The following is a 23,610-nucleotide window of genomic DNA, read 5'->3' as shown; positions in this document are numbered from 1 at the left end:
AGATGGAAGGCAACAAAGTTAGCAGCAAAGGTTTCCCCTGGCATGCGTTCGTGTCCCTGGAGCCTGTGTTCGCCGGTCATCGGAAGAGAGTCCCCAAGGGCGCCATCTTGGAGTCAGGCACCGTTTGCGCGAAGCAGCGTGGTCAGTGGGGGGGTGGGGAGGGGCACATTTCTGGCCTCTGGCCCAGGCCCGTCTGTTGCGGGCGGAAACAGCGAACAGCCAGCGATCCTACCTCCCGGGATGTTGTCGTCGGGTGGCAGACCGCAGAGGCAGATGCAGGCGAGGGTCTCCGCCAAGGGATCCATGAGGAGGGCTCACCCCCGCAGGCAAGAGCCACAGAGAGAGCCTGCGGAGTCGCCCCAGGGAGAGGCAGCAAGCGCTGGGGCCAGATAGTCCAGCAAAGCAAGGAAAGGCGCCGAACGTTAGCTGGGAGTCACATCGGGCCGCCATTTTAGGGTCAGGCAGGCGGGGGAAGGCAGATTCTAGCCGTGGCCACCCCCGGTGTTTTGCCGCTACAGAGGCCCCCGGATACTATCTTCAGATAGTGGCAGCCCCTGCGTTCCTCAGATTGCGCCCGTCAGCCCGTCAGCGTACCTCTCATGGATAGTTGAAGTCCTCGGCGCTCCGGCCGCCATTTTGCCCACGGCCGTCCTCTACTCGCGTCTCCTCCAGATCTGGCTACCGCGGCACCAGGGGCGATCGGAGCAGCCCCGCAGGTGTCCTGCACCTTCCGATTCCTGTGGGTGCCGACAACAGCCCCCGGGCCCCTGGGGAACCGCCAATCCAGGCTCCCGTGCAGCGCCGGAGCCGGGAGCCGAGATGGAGCACGACCGCCCGGCTCGTAGTGGGCCGGCTAGTGTATGAGGGGGAGCGATGTGTGACTGTGATTAAGGAATGTGGGGTAGAAACAGCATGTAGGTTATTGACTAGGGTGCTGGGGGTAGAGGTGAGGTGCGTGTCGTTCTGATGCTGAACTAGGTTAGAAGGGTTGTGGGTGGGGGCTGTGACGTCAGGAGTGATAGTGCTGGCGGAGTTATGGGTGGAGGTCCGCAGCTTGGAAAGGTGCTCTTTGAACTTGGGGAACAGGTTGTTTAGTAGTTCCAGGTTCTTGTCTGTGGATTGAATAGGACAATCCCGTTATTGTAGATTGTAATGGTGGTTCTGTCAGGGAAGAGTTGGGATGGTGTGATGGAGAGAGTTAGGCCATGAGCGGTTTTCCTGGTGGTGGAGACGGTGAGTAGGGTGAGGAACGCTTTTCTCCATTGAGCTCTGCGTGAGGTGTGGAAGATGATATCAATGTTCAGGGCTCCATTGACCAGTGAGAAGTAGGAGTCGGCAAAGGGGGTTTCAGGGTGGGACCTCAGGAATTTGTGTTTGAAGCGTTTAGCAGCTTTTTTGGTGAGAGTGGATGGGTAGTTGATTCTATAAGTGTGCTTGCCGATGAGATCCATGTTGGGGTGGCTGTATAGCAGGGTATGGGAGGAGGCACGATAGCAATACACTTGTGCAAAAACAACTGTCAACCGTAGGTTACATAGCGCAAAAGAGACACTAGTGAGTGGCCAATATAGCCAATATGAGAGGTAGCAATCGGTGCAGTCCGGGGCTAGACAGTGAGTGGATGCAGATTACAAAAATGTACAAGGTATATGAGGTAGCAATCAGTTAAATGGACCAAAGTGACGCTAGTGAGTGGCCAAAAGTAGCCAAAATGTAAGAGGTAGCAATGGTATAATCCAGTAGTAGAAAGTGAATGGGTGCAACATAACAAGGTATATGAGGTAGCAATCAGTGCATAGTAGGGATAAAAGTGAGATGGGTGCAGCTTACAAAATATACAGTATGCAAATAGGGATAAAATACTAAAGACATACTGGAATAAAATACTAAATATATACTGGTGTATATATACCTTTGAGATCAAAGTTACCCTCACTTTAGCAATAAACACACTTTAACCACAGACCATTCTTACCAGCTATATAGGGGTGTCAAGAAGGCTCATGTGGTTAATGTACCCGCTGCAGAGCTCTATTAACATTCCAGCGCAGACAGCGTAGGTGGTTAATGCACCTGCTGTAGCGTTTGGTGTGTCTTCAGCTGCTCGCTGCTGGGTTGTGGATAAGTCTTAAGGTTTGAGGTATTTGCACCAGAGCATTGAACAGCGCCTAGAGGTCACACGCCTGGACCCTAATAAGATAGCCCTGTACCAGCATTTGATACATATATTAATTTGTGCCTGCCAGTCACGTGCCAATGTTCTGGTCGGTTTTTTATTGATTATGTCCTGGTTGCTTTTGCCTGGTTATAACCAATAAGGTATTTTTTTTTAAAAGACCTTTATTTTATCACTAAAAATTACACAGCTTCTGGCCTGCAACCCCGGGGGCCGGCCGCAGCATTTTCTCATGTATGCAATAGTACCTAGATTACACAGCCCATGTGCCGACATCTCGGGGGTACGGGGGCGTTATAAATCAATGTGTGTTTTCAGTTGGCGTTTTGCGTGCAAATCTGTGTAGGTCTGATTGTATGTTTTATAACATTTAACAATACTCACAAGAAGTTACCACATTTGGTCATGAGTCATACAAGTAACAAGTGCATTTCCCTTATTCCGGCTAGCAATGGCCGAGCGTCTGATATGAGAGTAGATCCGAGACCACTTAGTCTGCCGTTACCATAGTCCCTCATAGTTGGTCGATTCCGTTTAGCGATCAGATGTTGTAGGTTAAACCGCCCGCTCTTCCCCTCCCCTTCCTACTCATGTATCCGGTAATTCCCTGGTTCCTTACACCTTCCCCCACTATCCTGCCCCTTAGTCTTCATCCCCCTCCTCTTCTGATGTCAATGCCTCTTCTTCCTCCAGAGGTTCACATATTTCCCCCCTATAAACGTTCCACAGTGTCCATAACTTATTCCATTTGCGTGGACACGCTCTATTGGTGTATACTGTCCGCTCTATTATGACCCTGTCCATATTTGTGCACCATTGTGTCAATGTGGGGGTATCTACCGCTCTCCATTTCTGAATAAGGTATACGTTTGAATACTTTCAGGGACACTGACAGTTCTAAAATATGAGACTGTTGTGTTCATTAATATCTATAAATGCATGTCGCATATTTCAGTTTATTTTCTGTGCTGTCTAAATGTACAAATATAGATATACAATAATTGTGTGCTCCTTCATTCATGGAAACATCACAATGCATATATTATGCAATTAATAAGCGATGGCTACTCTATGGCAAAGTTAATATTAGAAGAGTCTTATCCCTTAAATTCATACATTTTTAAATACGATTATGTATATAAATGTGCAAGAAAAATGCGGTACATTATAAAACACCTTAGATTGTTTGCATCTGTCTTCGGTGTGTGTTACATCACAACCTTCAGTGCACTCGTACGTTTAAATCTGATTTACACGTTTTTGCAAGAAAATCTCAAGTGAATTGGAGTGCTGTGCAAGAAACCCACCTTTCATGCTCCATAGTAACCAGGGAAGCAGTGACTATCACTAGGTGTAAAAAAGGTGTACTCCACAGCTCACAGAAAACTGCTGCCTAGGTGCTAGAATGCGTGCAGAGGAAACATCTAACAGCCAATGCGGTGGGACAAGCAGTGCCTTTGCTAATTGGCGCCTTCACTAATTACCTTACAAGATATATCACCTCAGGTTGCAGAGAATGGATACCTGGGGCCCATTCACAGAGGTAAATCACAAGTGTAAAATGTACTCCTGTCTAAATCTACTCCTGGGCCAAGGTGGAGATAGACTCATTTTAGGTTTTCATCATGTCTGTCTGTAGATTTACACCCTGGTGCAAACATACCTACATCTCTAGTTAAATTCCACCCTGCCCTATTTTCCAAGGTGATGTGGAATCTAAAGGCGGCAGAGGGTAGATAGAAGAGCACAGGTCAATGCAAGGACTCTAGGTGCAATAACAAAGGCAGAGCTGAGAATGAAGCGATGCGCTAAGGAGGCAATTGGGAAAGTGGGTGATGGAGGGTAGGAGGGGGCTACCGGATGTTGGACTGGTGCTCAAGCATCTTTAGAAACCATTCTCCAGGAACAAGGGGGGGGGGGTGGCTACGGGTAAATTTGAGGGGCTTGCAGAGTCTTCATTCAGATACTTGCCAATGTTTTTATTTGATAAAGTTCGTAAAGCTCATAACAGTACAATACTCACATCAAGGGACGCTACCAAATCCCCGGAAAAAGTAACCAAGTAAAAAAAAGTTAAAATTCCACACATATGCCAGGAAATGTGTTAATAAAAATGCAGTTGAAATATAAAGAGGTAACTGCTTAAAAGAAAGGGAATGAAATGCCAGATAAACAAGCATTGGCCACGCGCGCACCTTGCACTCAAAGTTTAAAGAAAACAAGCTGCGAGACGTGCTCTGTGGTGGGGGAGGGGGAGAGACATTGAAGGGAGGCGCGCTCGCTTGGCCGAGCGAGAGGAAAGCCATATGGTGCCTCTGCTCTTGCCTGTGCGCGTAACCTCACACTGTATGCCACACAAAGCTGTGGTCGGCCTTTAAAAATCCACTCGTAAATGTCTCAGCGCATGCACTGGCTCAGGCGAGACCTAAAAAGGAGATTATGAAGATATTTGCTTTTTTCTGAAGGCCACTAGGAAAGGAGTCACCTGGCTCCAAAACCATGTTTCTCTCCAGTGTTAGGAACACTTTCCTATCCCTCATGAAGCCACAACCTGATCTTTTCAGGAAACTAATTAAACCGATTTATTCTGATTTTCTTGGAGTAAATTTTTTCCTGTGTTTTTACCATATGTCCATGAGAGTAGGCAAGATGGCCGCGGGGAAGGAGCTTTAAGATTGAGCTCCGAGGTGCCGGGATAATTTACTCTGTGCATATCCCCGCTGCCACACGCCCCTTTGAGAACCAGGACTCACCGGAACACTACCCAAGAGGGGCAAGCAAGGATCACGTTGTACCCTCTGCAGGAATCGACGATCCGTGCCTTAACACCGTCAAAACTGCAACTGACCCCGCGGAGGTGATCGTCTTGGCAGACTCCACACCAGGTGATTCCAAGACAGCCCTGCTTTGGACCTGCGAGAGCCCAACCAGAGCCAGGCACGGCAACCCCTAGACCAAGGAGTAACCAGCACCGAGCCAACTCCGATCACCGTTCCGCAACTGCCTGACCTTATGATGGACTGCCATGGCTTCCACAAAGTACTTTCCCAGACAAACAAACGACGCCGGTGAGTATCGGAACAACCCAGGCTTATAGCATATAGTGGTCTTCTCAAGAGATCATCGCTGCCACTCGCCCCTAACTCGCAGACCACAGAAACAGACTCTGGCCAGCAGAATAAACCCGGATGCCTGACCCTAAGGTGACGACACCATGAAGTTTCAATCACCACTAACGCTCCATATTAAGCACAGCACAGGGAGCAATACTCTGCCACGCTGTACCCGGATCAAAGCTACAAATAGTTGTCCAAGGAGCGCCTGCAGCCTGAAAACACTAGGTGGCCGAGCACCCGATGGCCGCTCACCAGATCAGTAATGTATGACTGACCCTAAGATGGCAGCTCCGTAAAGTTCACTCACCTCAGACGCACGATCATCAACCACAGTGTAAGGAAGTGATACTTTGCCCCACCACGCTGTTCCCGGAGCAAAACTGGAAATAGTCGCTCAAGAAGTGCCCGCAGCCGTAAATCACTAGGAGGCCGAACAATCAATGGCCGCTCACTAGAATAGAAATGTCTAACTGACCTTAAGATGGCGGCTCTGTGAAGTTAACCCACCTCAAACGTGAGCTCATCAAACACAGCACGAGGTGCGATAATCTGCCTCACAACACTGTACCCTGAGCAAAACTGCTAATAACTGTCCAAGAAGCGCCCACAGCACAGCAGTGGGACCGAGCACTCGATGGCCGCTCACCAGAAAAGAAATGCCTAACCCAAAGATGGGGGCCATTGACCATCGAAGCTCTCTCTTCATAACAATAGCACAAGGAGCAATACCGGCAATATGTAAACCCACATAGAATACACAGAGCAGGACTGTATGCACTGGTCCTAGAAGCGCCCGCAGTACTGAGATCACTGGGGTGCCTGCCACTGAGATGGCCTCTCATTTCGTCAGAAATGCCTGACCCTAAGATGGTGGCGCACTGAGCTTACATACGGACTTACCTCCTCCCATAACTGCGTGAGGAGCAACACTGAGAATATACAAACCCAAATGAAGAAGTAGAGGACAAACCGAGAGAGGCTACTGGAGGTGCAGCAAATAGCTGTTCTGTTTAATAAGCTGCAAAAACTCTCCCTAGCGGCAGGAACGACCCCCTCCCACTCCCATTGAGAACAAGAATTCAGCTCTGGCGAATCCTCTGAAAGAACCAAGACCGGGGCAATCCACCGGCACATTGGCACCTGAATTACTTTATCTGAAAGAAACACGTTAGTGTTAGATTCCTTACCTTAGAATATCCCCAGGCGTCAGTCTGGATCCGGAAACTTTTGCGTAGCAGTACCCCTGCGCGTCGGTAGGCGTCGTGCGCCGTGATGACGTCGCTGGAGTATATAGACGCCGCCTCCGCGCGCTGACGTCAGTTCTTCTTTTTTCCGCGCCAGTGGACGCAGATCTGAAGAGCAGTACTCCGGTCTTTGACCAAGTTTTTCGAAGTTAATTACTCACTTGTGCCCGATAGGATGCCTGGGTTCAAGCACTGTGATGACTGTGAGCGCACGATGTCGGTCACAGACCATCACCGCCTCTGTCTCCGGTGTCTGGGCCCCGACCACGACGTGGACTCCTGCGTCGACTGCCGGGCCCTCACCAACAAGGCTAGGCGGGAGCGGTCCCGCAAGCTGCTGGAGCTCCGGGTGTCGGCCCCACGTCGGGACCGGGAGCGGTCCCGGTCCGGCCGGAGGTCGAGAGAGCGTTCGAGGGAACGATCGCGGAGCCGCGCCGAGCGTTCCGGAAGTCGACACCACTCGTCAGGTAGGAAGCATAAGAAGTCGGGGCGTCGTCATCGTACCCCCGACTCCCCCCGACGCTCGCGCGATGCGGCCGGGGGCTCGGGTGACCCCAACCCCGCGGCTCCGCGGGAGTCGCCGGCGCGGCCTGCCCCATACCCTCCGGTCCCTGGGCACGGTGCGACGCCTGAGGAGATCGAGGCGTTCCTCATGGCCATGAGGGCGCTCGGTTCTCCGACGGGGCCTACGGTGCCTTCGGGCCCAGTGCTACCGTCTGGGGGTCCTGGCGGTTCGGGTGTCCCTGCCACGGCGCCGTCGGGTGCTCCGGCCCCGGCGCCGCCGACGGCTCCGACCCCGGCGCCGCAAGGGCCTTCGGGATCGGCGCCGGCTGGTCTTCCGGCCTCCCCGGCGCCGTTGCCATCGGGGTTACCCCCGACGCCGCCCCCGCGCGACGCCGGTTCTCCGGTGCCGGCTCCGGCCGGCTCCGGGGTTCCGGCGCCGGCTCCGGGCGGCGCCGTCCCCTTACCTTCCCCGACGCCGGACACGGCGCCGGACGGGCGTCGCTCGACGCCGGTCCCGGCGCCGATGGGGCCCATGAACCCCGAGGAGCCGGTCTACATCGTTGACTCCGAATACGGAGTTGATGGAGAGTTCGGTGAAGGTTGGGAGGGGTCCGAGGACCCTCTGGCTCGCGAGTGCCAGTATGACCCGGACTGGACAGGTGACTTGGGGGATGCCAGTGGTCTGGACGACTCTCCTAACCCTGGTTTGATCTCTCCTCCTTCCGTGGCATCGGTGGAGGGAGCTGCATATTCTGTGGTGCTGATGAGGGCTGCCAAGGCCTTACACCTTGAGCTCCCCGTCGCGGCCGTGAGGCCTAACATCCTCACCGAGGTCTTCAAACCGCAGTCATGCCCACAGGAGCCACTGCTGCCGTTTAATGAAGCCTTGTCAGACGTTCTGTTGGGCGCTTGGTCCAGGCCCGCTTCAGGTCCGCCTGTTGATCGGAACGTGGCCAGGCGCCACCGTCCTTGTCCGGACGACCCCAAGTTCCTGTCTACCCACCCCACTCCTGAGAGTCTGGTGATCCAGGCCTCGACCTCCCAGTCCGCATTCCCGTCGGCCCCGCCCGACCGGGAATCCAAGAGGTATGACCAATTTGGCAAGAAGGTCTTCTCGTCCATTAGTTTGGGCCTGCGGTCTTGCAACACCGCCTGCCTCTTGGGCCGCTACACCCACTCTGTGTGGGATACGGTCGCGGAACTGCTGCCAGAATGCCCCATGGAGGTGCGGGCAAAACTCGGTCAGGCTGTGGCTGAGGGCCGAGATGCAGCGAAATATTCGATACGGTGTGGTCTTGATACGACCGACTCGCTGGGCAGAGCTATGTCAACGACAGTGGCGATTCGTCGCCACGCCTGGCTGAGATCCGCCAATTTTTCGGCAGACGTCCAAAATACACTGATGGACATGCCGTTCGATGGCTGTCACCTCTTCGGTGACAAGGCGGACCACGCGCTGGAACGCTTCAAGGACTCCAGGGTCACGGCCAAGTCCTTGGGTCTCTCGACCCAGCGTCAGCAAACGGGTTCGTTTCGTCCCTTTCGTGGCCAAGGAAGGGGCGCCCCCACACGTGCTGCCAGCCACGCGCCGCAACAATCCTTTCAACGCGGTGGCGGCCGTGGAAACCGCCGTGGTGGCGGTCGGGGACAACGGCGGGGTCAGACCACACCTTCCCCCGCAGCATCTACCCCAAAATCCTCCTAGTCCGTGCTTTCGGCCCCATGTGACGCCAGTGGGTGGCAGGGTTCGCCATCACCACGCTCACTGGCGCACGATCACTTCGGACAGGTGGGTGCTGCAAATCGTCCGAAGGGGCTACTCCCTCCCCTTCGAGACCTCTCCTCCAGCCATGCCACCGCAGAACCACCGTGTGTCGGGGGACCACTTGACACTTCTGCAGGAGGAAGTTACGGCCCTCTTGGCCAAGGGGGCCATCGAGCGCGTTTCTGGACCAGAAGTAGGGCGTGGTTGTTATTCCCACTACTTTCTGGTGCCCAAGAAGGACAAGGGGGGCCTACGTCCTATCTTGGATCTAAGGAACGTCAACGGCTTCCTCCGGAAGGAGAAGTTCAAGATGTTGATGTTAGCTCAGGTCTTGGCTGCTCTAGACCCACAAGACTGGATGGTAGCGTTGGACTTGCAGGACGCCTATTTTCACATCCCCGTCCTGCCGGCCCACCGGCGTTACCTGCGGTTCACGGTAGGCCAGGAGCATTTTCAGTTTATCGTGCTTCCCTTCGGCCTTACCAGCGCCCCACGGGTGTTCACAAAGGTGATGGCGGTGGTCGCAGCCCATCTGCGCAGGTTGGGGGTTTCAGTCTTCCCCTACCTAGACGACTGGTTGTTGAAGGCGGGCTCGCCCCAGACAGTCGTCCACCACCTTCAGATGACGGCAGACCTGGGGTTCTCCATCAATGTGCCGAAATCACACCTGTGTCCCTCTCAAAAGCTCCTTTTCATCGGAGCGGTTCTGGACTCGGCGCAGTTTCGGGTTTATCCTCCGGAACGGCGGGTTCGGGATATTCAGGCTTTGATTCCCATCTTTCAGCCGCTATCCCGGGTTTCGGTCAGGTTGACGCTGCGGCTGCTGGGACCGATGGCTTCCTGCATCCTTCTGGTGCATCACGCTCGGTGGCGGATGCGGGCTCTGCAGTGGGACCTGAAGTTTCAGTGGGCCCAGCATCAGGGCAACTTGTCCGACCACGTCTTGATCTCGGAGGGCACTGCGAGACAACTGCAGTGGTGGCTTACGGACCGCGATTGGGTCAGGGGCAAGTCCCTCTCCCTTCCCCAACCGGAGCACGTTGTCGTGACGGACGCGTCCCTCCAGGGCTGGGGTGGCCACTTGGGAGAGGCAGAGATCAGAGGCATCTGGTCTCCGGCGGAGTCCCGGCTCCATATCAACCTGTTGGAGCTGCGGGCGATTCGTCTGGCACTGAAGGCATTCCTCCCCTTTGTCAACGGGAGTGTGGTGCGGGTGTTCACCGACAACACCACCGCCATGTGGTACTGCAACAAACAGGGCGGTGTGGGGTCGTGGACCCTTTGCCAGGAGGCTCTGCGCCTCTGGCAATGGCTGGAACGTCAGGGCGTGACTGACGGTTCAACACCTGGCAGGTTCTCTGAACGCCAGGGCGGACAAACTCAGCCGTCGGTGCTCGATGGATCACGAATGGCGTCTGAACTCGGACGTGGCGCAAGGCATCTTTCTGCGATGGGGAGAGCCTTGGTTAGATCTATTCGCCACCGAAGAGAACGCGCAATGTCATCAGTTCTGCGCGTTGGAGTTTCCAAGACGGCACTCGCACGGCGACGCCTTTCGGCGCGAGTGGAGTTGCGGTCTGTTATACGCCTTTCCGCCTATACCACTTCTGCCCAGAGTGCTGAAGAAGATCAGGCGCGACCGGGCCCGAGTTATCCTTGTGGCTCCGGACTGGGCTCGAAGATACTGGTATCCCGAGCTACTCAGCATGTCAGTCGGTCCCCCGATCCGCCTGCCCCTTCAGGAGGACCTTCTGTCGCAGCAGCAGGGGACGGTCCTCCACCCGAACCTGTCCAGTCTCCACCTCCATGCTTGGAGATTGAGCGGCGGCAGTTGAGGCCATTTGACTTGCCTCCTGAAGTCTGTGATGTTATTCTGGCAGCCAGGCGTCCCTCCACTAAGTCGGTATACGCCTGTCGGTGGAACAGATTTGTGGCATGGTGCACAGCAAAGGCTGTGGATCCTCTTTCTGCCCCTCTTTCGGAGGTTCTTCTGTTTCTTCTTTCTCTTGCCCAGCAGGGCTCTGCTCTGGGCACTATCAAGGGCTACCTTTCTGCCCTTTCAGCCTTTTTGAGGCTTCCTGATCAACCTTCTTTGTTCAAATCCCCGATTGTAACTCGATTCTTGAAAGGCATCACTCACATGTTTCCACCTGTTCCGTTTGTGATGCCTCAGTGGGATTTGAACCTGGTTCTGACCTTTCTAATGTGTGCTCCCTTTGAGCCCCTTCATTCTTGTCCTCTCCGTCTCCTGACTTTAAAGACGGCTTTCCTGGTTGCCATCACCTCTGCCAGGAGAGTGAGTGAGCTCCAGGCTCTTTCTGTCCAACCTCCTTTCCTGTCCATTCATCCTGATAAGGTGATTCTGAGGACTAGACCTTCTTTCCTGCCCAAGGTTGTTTCGGCCTTTCACATCGGGCAGTCCATCACCCTCCCTTCCTTCTTCCCGCCTCTGCATCCTTCAAAGGATGAAGAGCGGCTCCATCGTCTGGACCCAAAACGTGCGCTTTCATTTTACATGGATCGCACACGCCAGTTCCGGGTGGATGACCAACTGTTTGTTGGCTACGTGGGTGCGAAGAAGGGACGGGCGGTCTGTAAACGAACCATCTCTCGATGGGTCGTCCTCTGCATCAAAGCGTGCTACTCTTTGGCTCGGAAGGAGCCTCCTGTTGGGCTGAGGGCCCATTCCACTCGGGCCACGGCGGCTACCACTGCCCTGGGCCGGGGAGTCCCCTTGCAGGACATTTGCCAAGCGGCTACGTGGGCCTCGCTGCACACCTTTGCGAGGCACTACTGCCTGGACAGTCAAGTCCGGAGGGATGGCTTCTTTGGCCGTTCTGTCCTCCAGGACTTTCTGGTGTAGTTTGTATTGGTTCGCAGACCCACCACCGGGGTTGGTATTGCTGGGGTATGTATTCTAAGGTAAGGAATCTAACACGAACGTGTTTCTTTCAGATGAACAAGTTACTTACCTTCGGTAACGATATATCTGTAAGAAACATTAGTTAGTGTTAGATTCCTTACTGATCCCACCCATCCTCCCCGTTCTGCGAACTGATACCTAGGGTTAAGGACATCCCTTTCAGGGCCCTAGTTTTACATGGCACCAGTGTTGGTTCTCTCATGGCTCTGCGTCTCCTGGCGCGGAAATGCTGTGTGCAAAGAACTGACGTCAGCGCGCGGAGGCGGCGTCTATATACTCCAGCGACGTCATCACGGCGCACAACGCCGACGACGGACGCGGAGCCGCAGGGGACGCCTGCAGACGACGCCTACCGACGCGCAGGGGTACTGCTACGCAAAAGTTTCCGGATCCAGACTGACGCCTGGGGATATTCTAAGGTAAGGAATCTAACACTAACTAATGTTTCTTACAGATATATCGTTACCGAAGGTAAGTAACTTGTTCTACAAGAAGCGCAGACCCATGATCATGATAAACAGGTCATATGACCACGCTGCCTGTCCTCAAAATGGCGGATTCCAACCCACACTAATCGCTCACTAAGCAGAGCAATGCCCGCGACCCCATTCACTACCTCCACTGCCCCATCGTCCCTTTTGAGCATGTCAACAGTGAATCAGACACACAGTACACTAAAAACGGAAGGCTCACCACACTCCATCTACCCACACCACGCGATGCCTTTCCCCAAGTTGGCGGCTCCAGGCCATATGTGACCCACTCCACCTTTTCAAGCCCCTGACTCCCCCCACGGAAACGTAATACACCTAATCCTAAGGGAGTCATCCTCCCGTCAAGACAAAATGCCATCTGCCACACCAACCTACATCAGCCCCTCCACACCAAATTACCTAAAACCACACGGCCCGAACTCCTATCAGTTTTCCCCCACAACCTCTCATCAAAAGCGAGTTTGAGTTTAAGGGTTTTGTAGAGCGCTCGTACACCTAGCGGTTTCTTGGCGCTAAATGGCTACTGCTACTCAGGGGGCAGGAAGATTTGGGGAAGTGACCGTTTAAGAGGGGAAGGCTTGGGTAAAGAGAAAGGTCTTGAGGCCTTTACGGAACAGAGGGTACTGGGAGCAGGTTCTCAGGTAGATTGGGAGGGAGTTCCAAAAAGCTGGGGCCGTGGTCGAGAATTTGGAGCCCCCCCACTTCTTCCGTTTGAAGCGAGGGACCACGAGGAGGTGGTGGGAAGAAGAACGGAGTTCTCTCGATGGAATGTAGTCTTAAATGGCTGTGTTAATGAAAGAAGGGGCAGAGCCTGTCCGGGCTTTAAAGATGGTACAGCCAAGCTTGAATAAGGCGCGCTGCCGGACAGGGACCCAGTGCAGGGAGACGAGGAGGGGTGTAACGTGGTGTGATTTTGGTAAATTAAAGACCAGCCGAGCGGCTTGGTTTTGGACCAATTGGAGACTCCTCATGAGGTAGTCAGGCATGCCGTGATAAAGGGCATTGCCGTAATCCAGGCGAGATGTTACCATGGCCAGAAGTATTAGCATGAGCGCATCTGAGGAAAAGAATCGTGAAACTTTACGTATTGTCCTGAGGGAGAGGAAGGCTGAGGATACAACGGCAGAAACTTGAGTGTAGGGAAAGTTGATTGTTAATTTTAAACCCAAGAGTTTTGACGGAAGGGACAGGAATGGGTGGGGAGCCTAAGGAAGAGGGCCAAAAAGAAGAGGACCAGGGACTGGAGCAACCACCTGTCAACACCAATTCCGTTTTATCGGGATTGAGTTTCAGGTGGTTGAAGTTCATCCAGTCCTGGATGAAAGTCATGATGAACTGAAAATTAGATATTGACTTGGGGGAGGAAGAGAGGGAGAAGATAAGAAACTTCAAACACAGACTGATCAGACAACACCCAGAAACACTATTCGCGGACATATATCACTGCTCCTCTAAAGGACAGATACAAATGGATATCATTTTCCATACGGGAAGACCCGAAAACTGAAACTCCATTCTCCGATCACAGCTCCACATAGCCGAAACAACTAACATTCCCTATTGCTGCAAACTGATGATCTCCATACCATCAATAAAGACCGAAATGACCCAAAGAGGGGGAGTATCAATCATTCACAAGAACAACAAATCTATAACGGAAACCAACAGCTTCATCGACAACACCTTTTGAATGCCTAGCCGCCAACATTAAGATAAGTAACAACAAGCATTGGCATAGCCAATAGGTCTCGCGTTTAAGACCTTGTGTAATTGCATATGGAAATATTTGTAAATGAAATAAATAAAAACCATGCACTTTAGCTTGAAAAAAACATTTTAGCAGAACTGTCTAGCTTATATAACAAACACCTACAGTACACAGTGTGCTAAACGTATGCCAACAAGCAATGCCTCCTCTCACCACGCACTGCGTGATTAAAACTGTGAGCGCTAAAAAGGCGTTTTCACCTCCCACTGTCCTGCCCTCTGCTCCACGTTACCTCAAAGCAGCGCCATTGTGAGGAACACCATTGGACTAGGTGAAGAACCTGGCAAGAGTCGCACATTGGGTATGGGACTTGTTGCCAGCTAAGTGGGTTAAGTGCCTGTTTCGGAGATCTGTGTATAATCCGTAGGTCACAGGTTCCAGTCTCAGTAACATACTGGAGTGGATTAACATGCGAGACAAACAAACCACCTGTCACACAATCCTGTTCCTTTGAGGTAGCGCAGCGTCTTTATGAATCTGCTGCAGCTCGTAGGGTGCAAATTACAGGTGCCAGGTTCCGATCCTAATAAAATAGCTCACTGGGTTTAGCCATCTATTATATGGGTCTTGAAACATTATTTTCATAAAATGCAGAAAGATTGTGATAGTCGCAGTTCGTATTCATAATAGTCGTATGTCTTTCTAAAAACTCAGTAACACTCCCTTTTGGTGAAAACTTGGAAAACAGTTCTCCCGAAGTTAGAATGTCTTTCTTTCTTAATGCAAAACATATTGCCGCCAACACTGTTAATTTCCAGTTAGGGACACAGGGAGGTACAATGGTGCCTCGGAACATAACATTGAAACGTTCTGCTTATGTGTTTTGTCCCGCAACACTTTACCAAAATTGGCCGTTTTGTAGCAATATCATGTAAAGTATCATTAAAAGAACGCCAGACATATACACTTGTCATTAAGATATTAGGGTACACCAGCACTTACCGCAGGTCAAACACCTTTACTGACTTCAGACAGATCTTTCAAGATGAAGACTGCTTGTTAGCCACCTTGGATTGTTTGACACACATTTTCCCGGATGGTGCTTCGAAACCTGCCCCTCCACTTGATCACGTTTCTTTCAAATAAACAGTTTCCATATCCCAGTGTTATTTCCTCGTCAAAGTTGGGCTGCATTATTTTTTTCTTACTACAATCGTGGAAAAAATTAATTTTTCTTCTGACAGTTAAACAAGCATTGGCTGCGAGCGGCCGCGAGACGCGATATGTGGTGGGGGAGAAGCAGGAGTTGTGCGCTAAAAACACGCAGGCTGGTGAGTGGTGTGCACGCACCATGACTAGAGCGGAAAGCCATATGGCGCCTCTGCTCATCATTGTGCGTGTTACCGCACGCTCTAGGCCATCCAAAAGCGTGTGGTAGGACTTTTAAAAGCCCACACACTAAATGTCTTGTAGAGCAGCGCATGCGCTGTCTTAGCGAGGCGTAAAAAAACACTACCCTGTCATCTCCTTTACCATCCGCCAGGCAACACCCAACACATTCGTTAAACACTTGGCTGACCTGATTGCTCACTTCTCACACCGAGACTCAAACAACCGAATTCTAGGTGACCTCAGACTACACTGGAATAAAGAAAAACACTCACTAATCCAAACCCTGAAGGATCTCCTTCACACCAACAACCTTACCCAACACTGCTCAGAGGAAACTCATAACAGAGGAGCAATCCTAGATCCCATTATTGCAAACTAGACTGTCATGATCGACCACATCCTGCCCGTTGACTGGTCCGACCACCACATCATCCTATTCCACATCATCCTATTCCACATCAAACAAACAATCCAATACCAACCCCCCACGCATGCCTCCCCCCTCCCATTTCCCCCAAATGGACGAAAATCTAACTCTTATCCCCTTGGCTGACCTAGAGGAATCCCCACAGAAGATCTCTCTACAACAGAACTCACCTCCCACTACAACACAACTATGACTTCCATTCTGGACCAATTAGCCCCTTTGAAACTAAAGAGTCCGGAACATTCCATCCAGATCCTGGTTCAACACAGGCATTAACTTTGAAAGAAGACAACTAAGAGCTACAGAAAGACTCTGGCGGAACAACCCTTCCAAAATCCTCCACGATCAACTCTAATCAGTTTGCACAAAGTACAAAAAACTCATAAAGAACGTAAAAAAAACAAATGTTTCTGCAGTGCCCTAAACCATGCAAAAAATACACCCAAAGAACTCTAACCTCATTAGGCAGCAAACTTCCAAGCCCCCTACATCCTCAGGTCAGGCCTCCAAAGATGGATGAGACAACTTCGCCAACTTCTTCAGTGACCATCACCAAGATCGAGCTTTCACTGAACAACACCCACAGTTCTTCCCCCCCCCCCCCCTCCCACAAGATCCCACCACCAGGGACAGAAGATCTCGCACCCAAGCACCCCCCAAAACTTTGGAAATCCTTCAACCACACCCCAGAAGCGGAGCTAGTCAAACTAATGTACACCCCCAAAGCCTTCTTCTCACGTCCTGGATCCTATACCCGCCTAAATGGCCAAAAAGCTTAAACTCTCCCAAGCCCCGCTCTGGAGCAAGATCATAACTAGCTCTCTAAGAACCGGAGACATACTAGACTGCATGAAAGGCGGCCAAGTCATGCCATTACTGAAAAAAAACAGACCTAGACACCAATGATCTGAACAACTTCAGACCCGTCTCCAATCTCCCTCTCCAAGCCAAAATCCTAGAAAGGTGCGTCCTCCTACAACTGACATGGACAGCATCAACCTTCTAGACCCCCACCAATCGGGCTTCAGAAAAGGCTGCAGCACTGAGACCGCTATCGTCAACGTCCTAGACGATATCCACAAGTCACTCGATATGGACCAATGCTGCCTTCTCATTCCCCTGGACCTGTCGGCAGCCTTCAACGCGGTTGACCATAATCGACTCATTAAGGTCCTTCAAGAAAGGGTTGATGAGGTGGTTTTTTTATTGGTTCTCCTCCTTCCTCCACAACCGCACCCAAAGAATAAAAATGAAAAACTTCTTGTCTGACATACACCCCGTTAGCAAGGGTGTCCCCAAAGGATCCGTACCTTCTCCGCAACTTTTCAACCTCTACATGGAACCCATCACCAACATACTCAAAAAAGCCAACATCCTCTTCCACCCATATGCAAACGACACCCAGATCGATCTCGAAACCTCCTCCATTGATAACATTCAGAGACTCAACGACACTCTAAGAGAAGTTCAACACTGGCTAACAATAAATCCTCTAAAACTCACCAAGACAAAACTGAAATCCTCCTCGTTTCCAAAAAAGGACAGAACCCTCAAATCCTAGAATGGCTAAAAGATATTGATGTTCTCAACAGCAATCTCACCCTGGCTGACTCTGTAAAATTGCTGGGAATCACCCTAGACCCCAAACTTGACATGGCAAAACACATCAAGAACTCTGCAAGAAGCGCCTTCCTCAACATGATACTACTCAACAAAATAAAAACCTTCATCCTGCCCAAGGACCTCAAACAAGCGACTCAATCGCTGGTGCTGTCTAGACTCGACTAGGGGAATGCAGTCCTCACAGGCACAGCAAAATCCCACTTAACTCCCCTCAGAGCAACTCTCTAAGCAGCAGTTAGAATGGTCATCGGAGTTAAGAAATATGATCACATCTCACCTGCACTCAGAGAACTAAAATGGCTTCCAGTTGAAATGCGTGCCGGCTTCAGAACTGCCTGCCTCACGCACAAAGCCCTGCACACCGGGAAGACAGACTACCTGGCCTACAAACTCAAGAAAGCCGGCCAGGCAAGGAACCTCAGGAGCACCAACACTCCTCCTCATCCCTCTGAAAACATGCATACAAAAAAACCGCAGCCCGGTCCTTTGCTGGAAATGCGCTCATAATCTGGAACTCCTTTCCAGTTCATATCCATATGTAAAATTCAAAAGGCAGCTCAAAGACCTCTTCTTCAATCGTTCTCTCTCGAACCAATAGCTGCTGTTGAATCCCACAAGTCAGCACACTGCAGCTCACTGCTATTGGGACATTAAGACTTCTACCTCCCCAACGTCCACGACCCCTGCCTCTAGCACCCCTCCGGGAAGGAGGCTCAGTTCAAGTCAACAGACACACAACTTGAATACTACTTGACTTCCATGCATTAATGATGTACATTGCGCTGAGACTTTCAAAGCGCCTTGAGCCAATATGTATAATTTTTGCTAGTTTGTATGACTCTTTCTGACGACTGTTGTAAAGCGCTCCAATACTTTCGGGTTTGGCCAGCGCTATATAAAACTCCTAAATAAATACGTTTAATATTTGTGTCTGTTTGGCTTTGCCCAATAAATATCTCAACCTATTGAAATAAGCAGTATGTTTTGTTGCAGCTCTTTGTCATAGGTAAAGCACTGACCTCTTTTAGTCACAGCATCGCTATATAAAGTAGCCTAAGAAAATAAATTAAATGGACAACCTAGAACCCAAAGTGAAATAACTAAATATTGAGGGAGTTTGTACCGTGTACAGCAAACTCTGAATGCACAGTATCAAAGTGATGGGGAATGTTATTTTGTAAGAGTATTGGCAGTAATTGAACTGTTTGCCATTGTAAAAGCAGCTTTCAGAAATCTGATGGTGAAAGGAGTTGTATCAGGACTCCTTTAATCTGCTTTAGAGCACATATATATATTGGTGTGGTAGAAGAAATGTGGATTGTCTTATGTGTAACTCTAAAGTAATTGATTTTATCAAGAGAGTAGCAGTTACTGCTCTCTGTGCTGGAGGAATGGAAGCTGTATTGGTGATTGTGTAATGCAACAGATTTTTCTACTTTGACTATTAAATGGACTTTCCACGGCGAGTGGCAGAGTAGGGTTTGAAGCGTTTGTGTGTTCGGGAGGGGATGATACTATGGGGATTCTTCTTGGATTTGCTTGATTGCTATCTCTCAGTATCTGCTATCCCTCATAGTACCAGCTACAATTTGAAGGTTTGTGTGCACATCTTTTCAAAGTCTCTGACAAGCAGTAGGTTTAGCAAGCCATTGTGGATAGCTTTGGGGTCTGCAAGTGACACTTCTGGTTTCTTCCCAAAACTATGGCCAATAAGAAACCCCACCTCCCAAGGCAGGCCTGAATAAAAACTTGTGACTCTACAAAGAGGTTCAAAAGTTGAGAAAGCTATTGTAGAGCCTTAGACTCATTTAGAATATATTGAAGACAATTGAGGATGCAAATATCCTATATAGGCCTTCTAAAGTTCTGGTTATTTAGAATTGTTTATACCCCTACACACTTCAGTGATTTTATTTTATAACTTGTTTTTTTTTGTTTCCTCAGGAAGGGAGTTCAGAGTCATCCTCATAAGCACTGTTCACACAAGGGAGAGCATTATGAACTTCACTTCATCATCTCCCAGTCTTGACTTCTTCAATGAAGCCAGGGTCCTGAACACAGCCATGACCAGGGCTCAGTCCCAAGTTATTGTTGTTGGAGATGCTGTGGCCCTATGCTCTTTTGGCAAGTGCAGTAAGATCTGGAAGCACTACATCCAGGAGTGCGTACATAACAAAAGTGCATATCCTGAAAACTTCACCATTGAACAGACCAAGCAGGCCATTGCAGATTTAGAGTTATGGAGGAAAAGGCCTGAGGAGGAAGAGGAGGATGAAGACTGGAGCAGCGACACCGATTCATGGTCTTCTGACTTCGATGTCAATTCTGATGATCCTATCTTGCAGGAACTTTTGGACAGCAGCAAGGATGCTCTGGTAACTGTGACCCAGGAAGGCTTTCTTAATGTAGAGACTGGTAAACCGCAGTCCAATGCTGGCAACACACATTACACAAGTTTCCCATCTTCTACTTTAGTTGACTATTTGACAATGCAGCCCAAATTATACAAAAGGTGTGAGCTCGTCAAGGAAGGATTTGAAAAAGCCTATGCACTCAGCCTGGATGACTCTCCTCCTCTGCATATTGTGATCCAAGGACGGGTAAATTGTGGTATGGCTTTCAGTGGGGATGAGGTTGTGGTGCAAATCCTGTCTTCCAGATTTGCAGAGAGCTCCTCCCTTGGCCTCCCTGGGAAAGTAATAGGCGTGCTCAAGAAAGCAGAGAGCCAGCAGAAGTATGTGTGCACTATGGATCCACATGATTCTCGTGTGATGGTTCCCATAAACCAATCTGTTACCAAAATCTTTGCCCCTGGATTTAAGGATAAGCCAAACGTCATCCCTATCCGCTCCTTCAAAAACCAGCAGATCCACACCCTACGAACAGAGAAGCTCACAGAGGAGATCAAAAGGACCAGACTCTTTGTTGTTCAGATTATCTGCTGGCGAGAAGGCTTTTACTATCCATTGGGAATTGTGATGAATATTTTACCTTTGGCTGTGACAGCAGAGCAGGGCTTGAAAATCCTTGATGTAGAAAATGAATTGGATAGAAGCTCTAAATATCCAGTGGCTGTAACGAAGGAAGTTGCACAATTGAAAACTGGCAGGTCCAGCCCTTCTTTGGGAGTCATCAAAGACTGCCGCAACTATCTGACTTTCACCATAGACCCAGAGGGTGCCAAAGATTTGGATGATGCAATCACTGTACGAGACCTTGGTAGCCATTATGAAGTTGGTGTACATATTGCGGATGTAGCTGGTGTTGTCTTGAAGGGTAGTGCATTGGATGAACAAGCTAAGCGACTTGGGGCAACCTATTATGCCCCAGGTAGAGACCCGCTACATATGTTCCCTCCTGAGCTTAGCCAGGACTTGTTCAGCCTTCTGCCTGACAAGGATCGCCGGGTTATCTCCTTGTTTGTTGTGATGGAGAAGGACACTGACATCGTAGTAAAGGGAACTTTCTCCTTATCTGTGATCAATTCTGATAGGCAGATGTCATACGAAGAAGCGGAACACATCCTTAAAGGTTGTTCTTTGGGGAGACGCCGGTTCGACACAGTTGAAGACAGTCTTCATGTTCTGTATCGCTTCACGACTGTGCATCGGAAATGCCGTCTCCAGGATGATTGTTATTATGACCAGTTGGATGAAGACTGCTCTCCTGGAAATAGAAGGGCACATCAAATGATTGCAGAGCTGATGATCATGTTCAACAACTTTGTGGCAGAGTTCTTAACCAACAAAAATCAGACCAAGGATTTAATGCCCCTGCGATGTCAAAGTGCCCCAGATCTTCAGCGTGCAATACAGTTCAAGAATAAACAAAGTCACCTGATCCCACTTTCGATCCACCTGTCTCACCATCTGAATGGTCCCTCCACTGAACAAGTCTACACTGCCAGCAGTGAATTTGTTATGCTTACTCCTTTGTGGGACTTCCTCCAGGATGCTGCCAGAAGACGAGATTTCCACCAAATGATTGACCTCCTAGCGACTGATGACCTGCATCCCAAATTGGCCCATGTTTGCCTGGAGTTCAGGAAGCTCCTGGGTAGGTCGTACTTCAACCGATCCAACACTACAAAGCAGTCCAAAGCAGGTCACTATTCGCTGCAGATTGATAGCTACACTTGGGCCTCTTCTCCTATCAGACGATACATCGACATTGTTGTGCAGAGGCACCTTCACAGTGCTCTCTGCAAGAAGACACCAGAGTACTCGCCGAAGGAAATTGATTTTTTATGCCATGACTTTAGCCGAAAGAATGGGAAGGCGCAAGCGTACGAGAAGCGGGCATACTCACTGCAACTTGCCACATATCTTCAGGTTCAAGTTCAACAAAAGCTGGCCTTTGTTGTGAGCGTTGAGTCAAAATGTTTTGGAATAATGTTTCCTCTAAACAAGGACACCTTGCCAGACTGCGTCAAGTTGAACTACAGCTGCCTCCAGCTTACAGAGCAACCAGGGGTCAATCAAATTGAGGGCTATACTAGACTGTCTTGGAGACGAAGGGTCTATTCTGTGGACCCTGAGAAGAGCACCTCCCGTTCCATTTCTGTTCACAATAACAACCTCATCTCCTTCAGCGCCCCTATTTGGGAGGAGGTTTTAAAAGCACTCCGCAATGAGCAGTTTGAAGAGATTATCCCTCTCCTCCACCATGGGCGCCTAAAGTCAACCTCAGTGGGAAAAGTAGCTAGGAGCCGTTGCTCACACTATTTGGAGGTGTCTCTGGAGCTGCGTGCTGGCAACACAGCAACCGTGCAACTGACTTCCAGCATCCACCGGGGCTTTTTGACACCCTCTGTTCAGCTATGGAAGGTAGCACCTGGTTATGATGTCTGCTTAGAACACTCTGAAAAAACTATTGAATGCTTTACGGAATATGCCACACTGAGACCTAAATCTGTATATAGAGATCCTTTAGAGTACAGGAGAGTTTGGCAGCCTCTGTGCTCTATGGAGTCTGCAACCAGTGCAGTGGTTGAAAATAGCAGTATTGTCCTACATGACCTTCCGTTGAAATGGACCCAGGAATGCCAGCCCATGCTTGGGTCCTTCCGTCTATCCAGAGATTTCTTGCAAGAACATTGCATCAAGGTGGACTTCCAGCACTGCTACCTCTGTATTCGGCTTGAGAACTTGGAGAAGATCCCTCCCCCTGATCCTGCCAACAAGGAAAATCTTTGCCACAAGCTCCGAATGCTCAGTGTGTCTGGAAAGGATAGAAAGCTGGAGCTGGACCCGACCACATACACGTGGGTGGCTCATGGCTTCACTGTTTTCACGGAAGACAATCCGATGAATGATAGGAAGATGTTCGAAAAGGTGGACTTCCAACTCCACCATGCCTCCATGACCACTGTTCCCATGCAAGTGTTCGAGGACTCTGCCAGATTCACAGTGGAGCTCATTCCGCAGCTGTTGCCTGATGTGTAAGTTGCTTACATCCTTTAATTGTTGTGTGTGCTTCGTGCCCATCTTCTCTTGAGTGGGTAATGGGGGAGCGATTGTTACATTTGCACTTGAAATAACTGACCAGGACTAAAAATATATTTGAAGAATTGTTTGTTTGGCTAGTAAAAAATGTGAGGTTCCTCCCGGTCTATCTGCATGCGGTAACGGGACAAGGTTCATGTACTTACAGTTGGTATAGGGTTCATCAAGGCTAACTCTACTAAGTTTACTTGATCTATGTAACTACATTCTAGTCCAAGATCATGGAGGAAGACATTGCATTGTTGAATTCTCTTTAGTTCAAATGAGCAAGCTTGTGTTAACAAACTGATCATTATTTTTTGTTTCTTTTGTTAAAGGTAGAAGGTTTTCATCCCATCTTGGCAATTTTCTCCCTTTTTCTGTTGGCCACACTCACATCCTGGAATCTCCAGAAAAGAGATGACCTTTCTGGGTTTAGAAGACACATTGACAGATTTCAGGCTTAAGGCTTGATTCTATAGTGCTTTTGTCCCGCCCACCTCTAAATCGAATGAAAATGTTTGAACTCCTCAGCTTGTGTTGAGCGGTGAGGGAGGGGTCCACTAAGAAAACATTTTCCAAAAATACTCTAATGGGTGAACATTTCACCAGGTCCCCTCATCGCGATACAAAAGATATGTTCTGTTATAAGCACTTAGTTCCCTTCCCTTCACCCTTTGTTTCAGAACCTCCCTCGCTGTACTCCCCATGTCAATTCCCCCCCACTTTATCTACTGCTATGTCCCTCCACCGTA

General features: G+C 50.0%; 1 protein-coding gene across 2 annotated transcripts in view; it reads left to right on the top strand.

Moving 5' to 3' along the window:
- HELZ2 (helicase with zinc finger 2) overlaps nt 1-23,610 on the top strand; it is a 163,974-nt gene that overhangs the window by 50,220 nt on the left and 90,144 nt on the right. For both annotated transcript variants that reach the window (XM_086932742.1, XM_086932741.1), the window contains exon 9: nt 19,317-22,812. In XM_086932742.1, coding sequence (XP_086788868.1) covers nt 19,317-22,812 — 3,496 coding nt within the window. The remainder of the gene's footprint in view (nt 1-19,316; nt 22,813-23,610) is intronic.

This window comes from Lissotriton vulgaris, chromosome 7, assembly GCF_964263255.1.
Source record: "Lissotriton vulgaris chromosome 7, aLisVul1.2, whole genome shotgun sequence".
In the NCBI taxonomy this organism is placed as follows: Eukaryota; Metazoa; Chordata; class Amphibia; order Caudata; family Salamandridae; genus Lissotriton; species Lissotriton vulgaris.
Note: the sequence above shows the minus strand (reverse complement) of the source record. Positions and strands in the feature narration are given on the sequence as shown.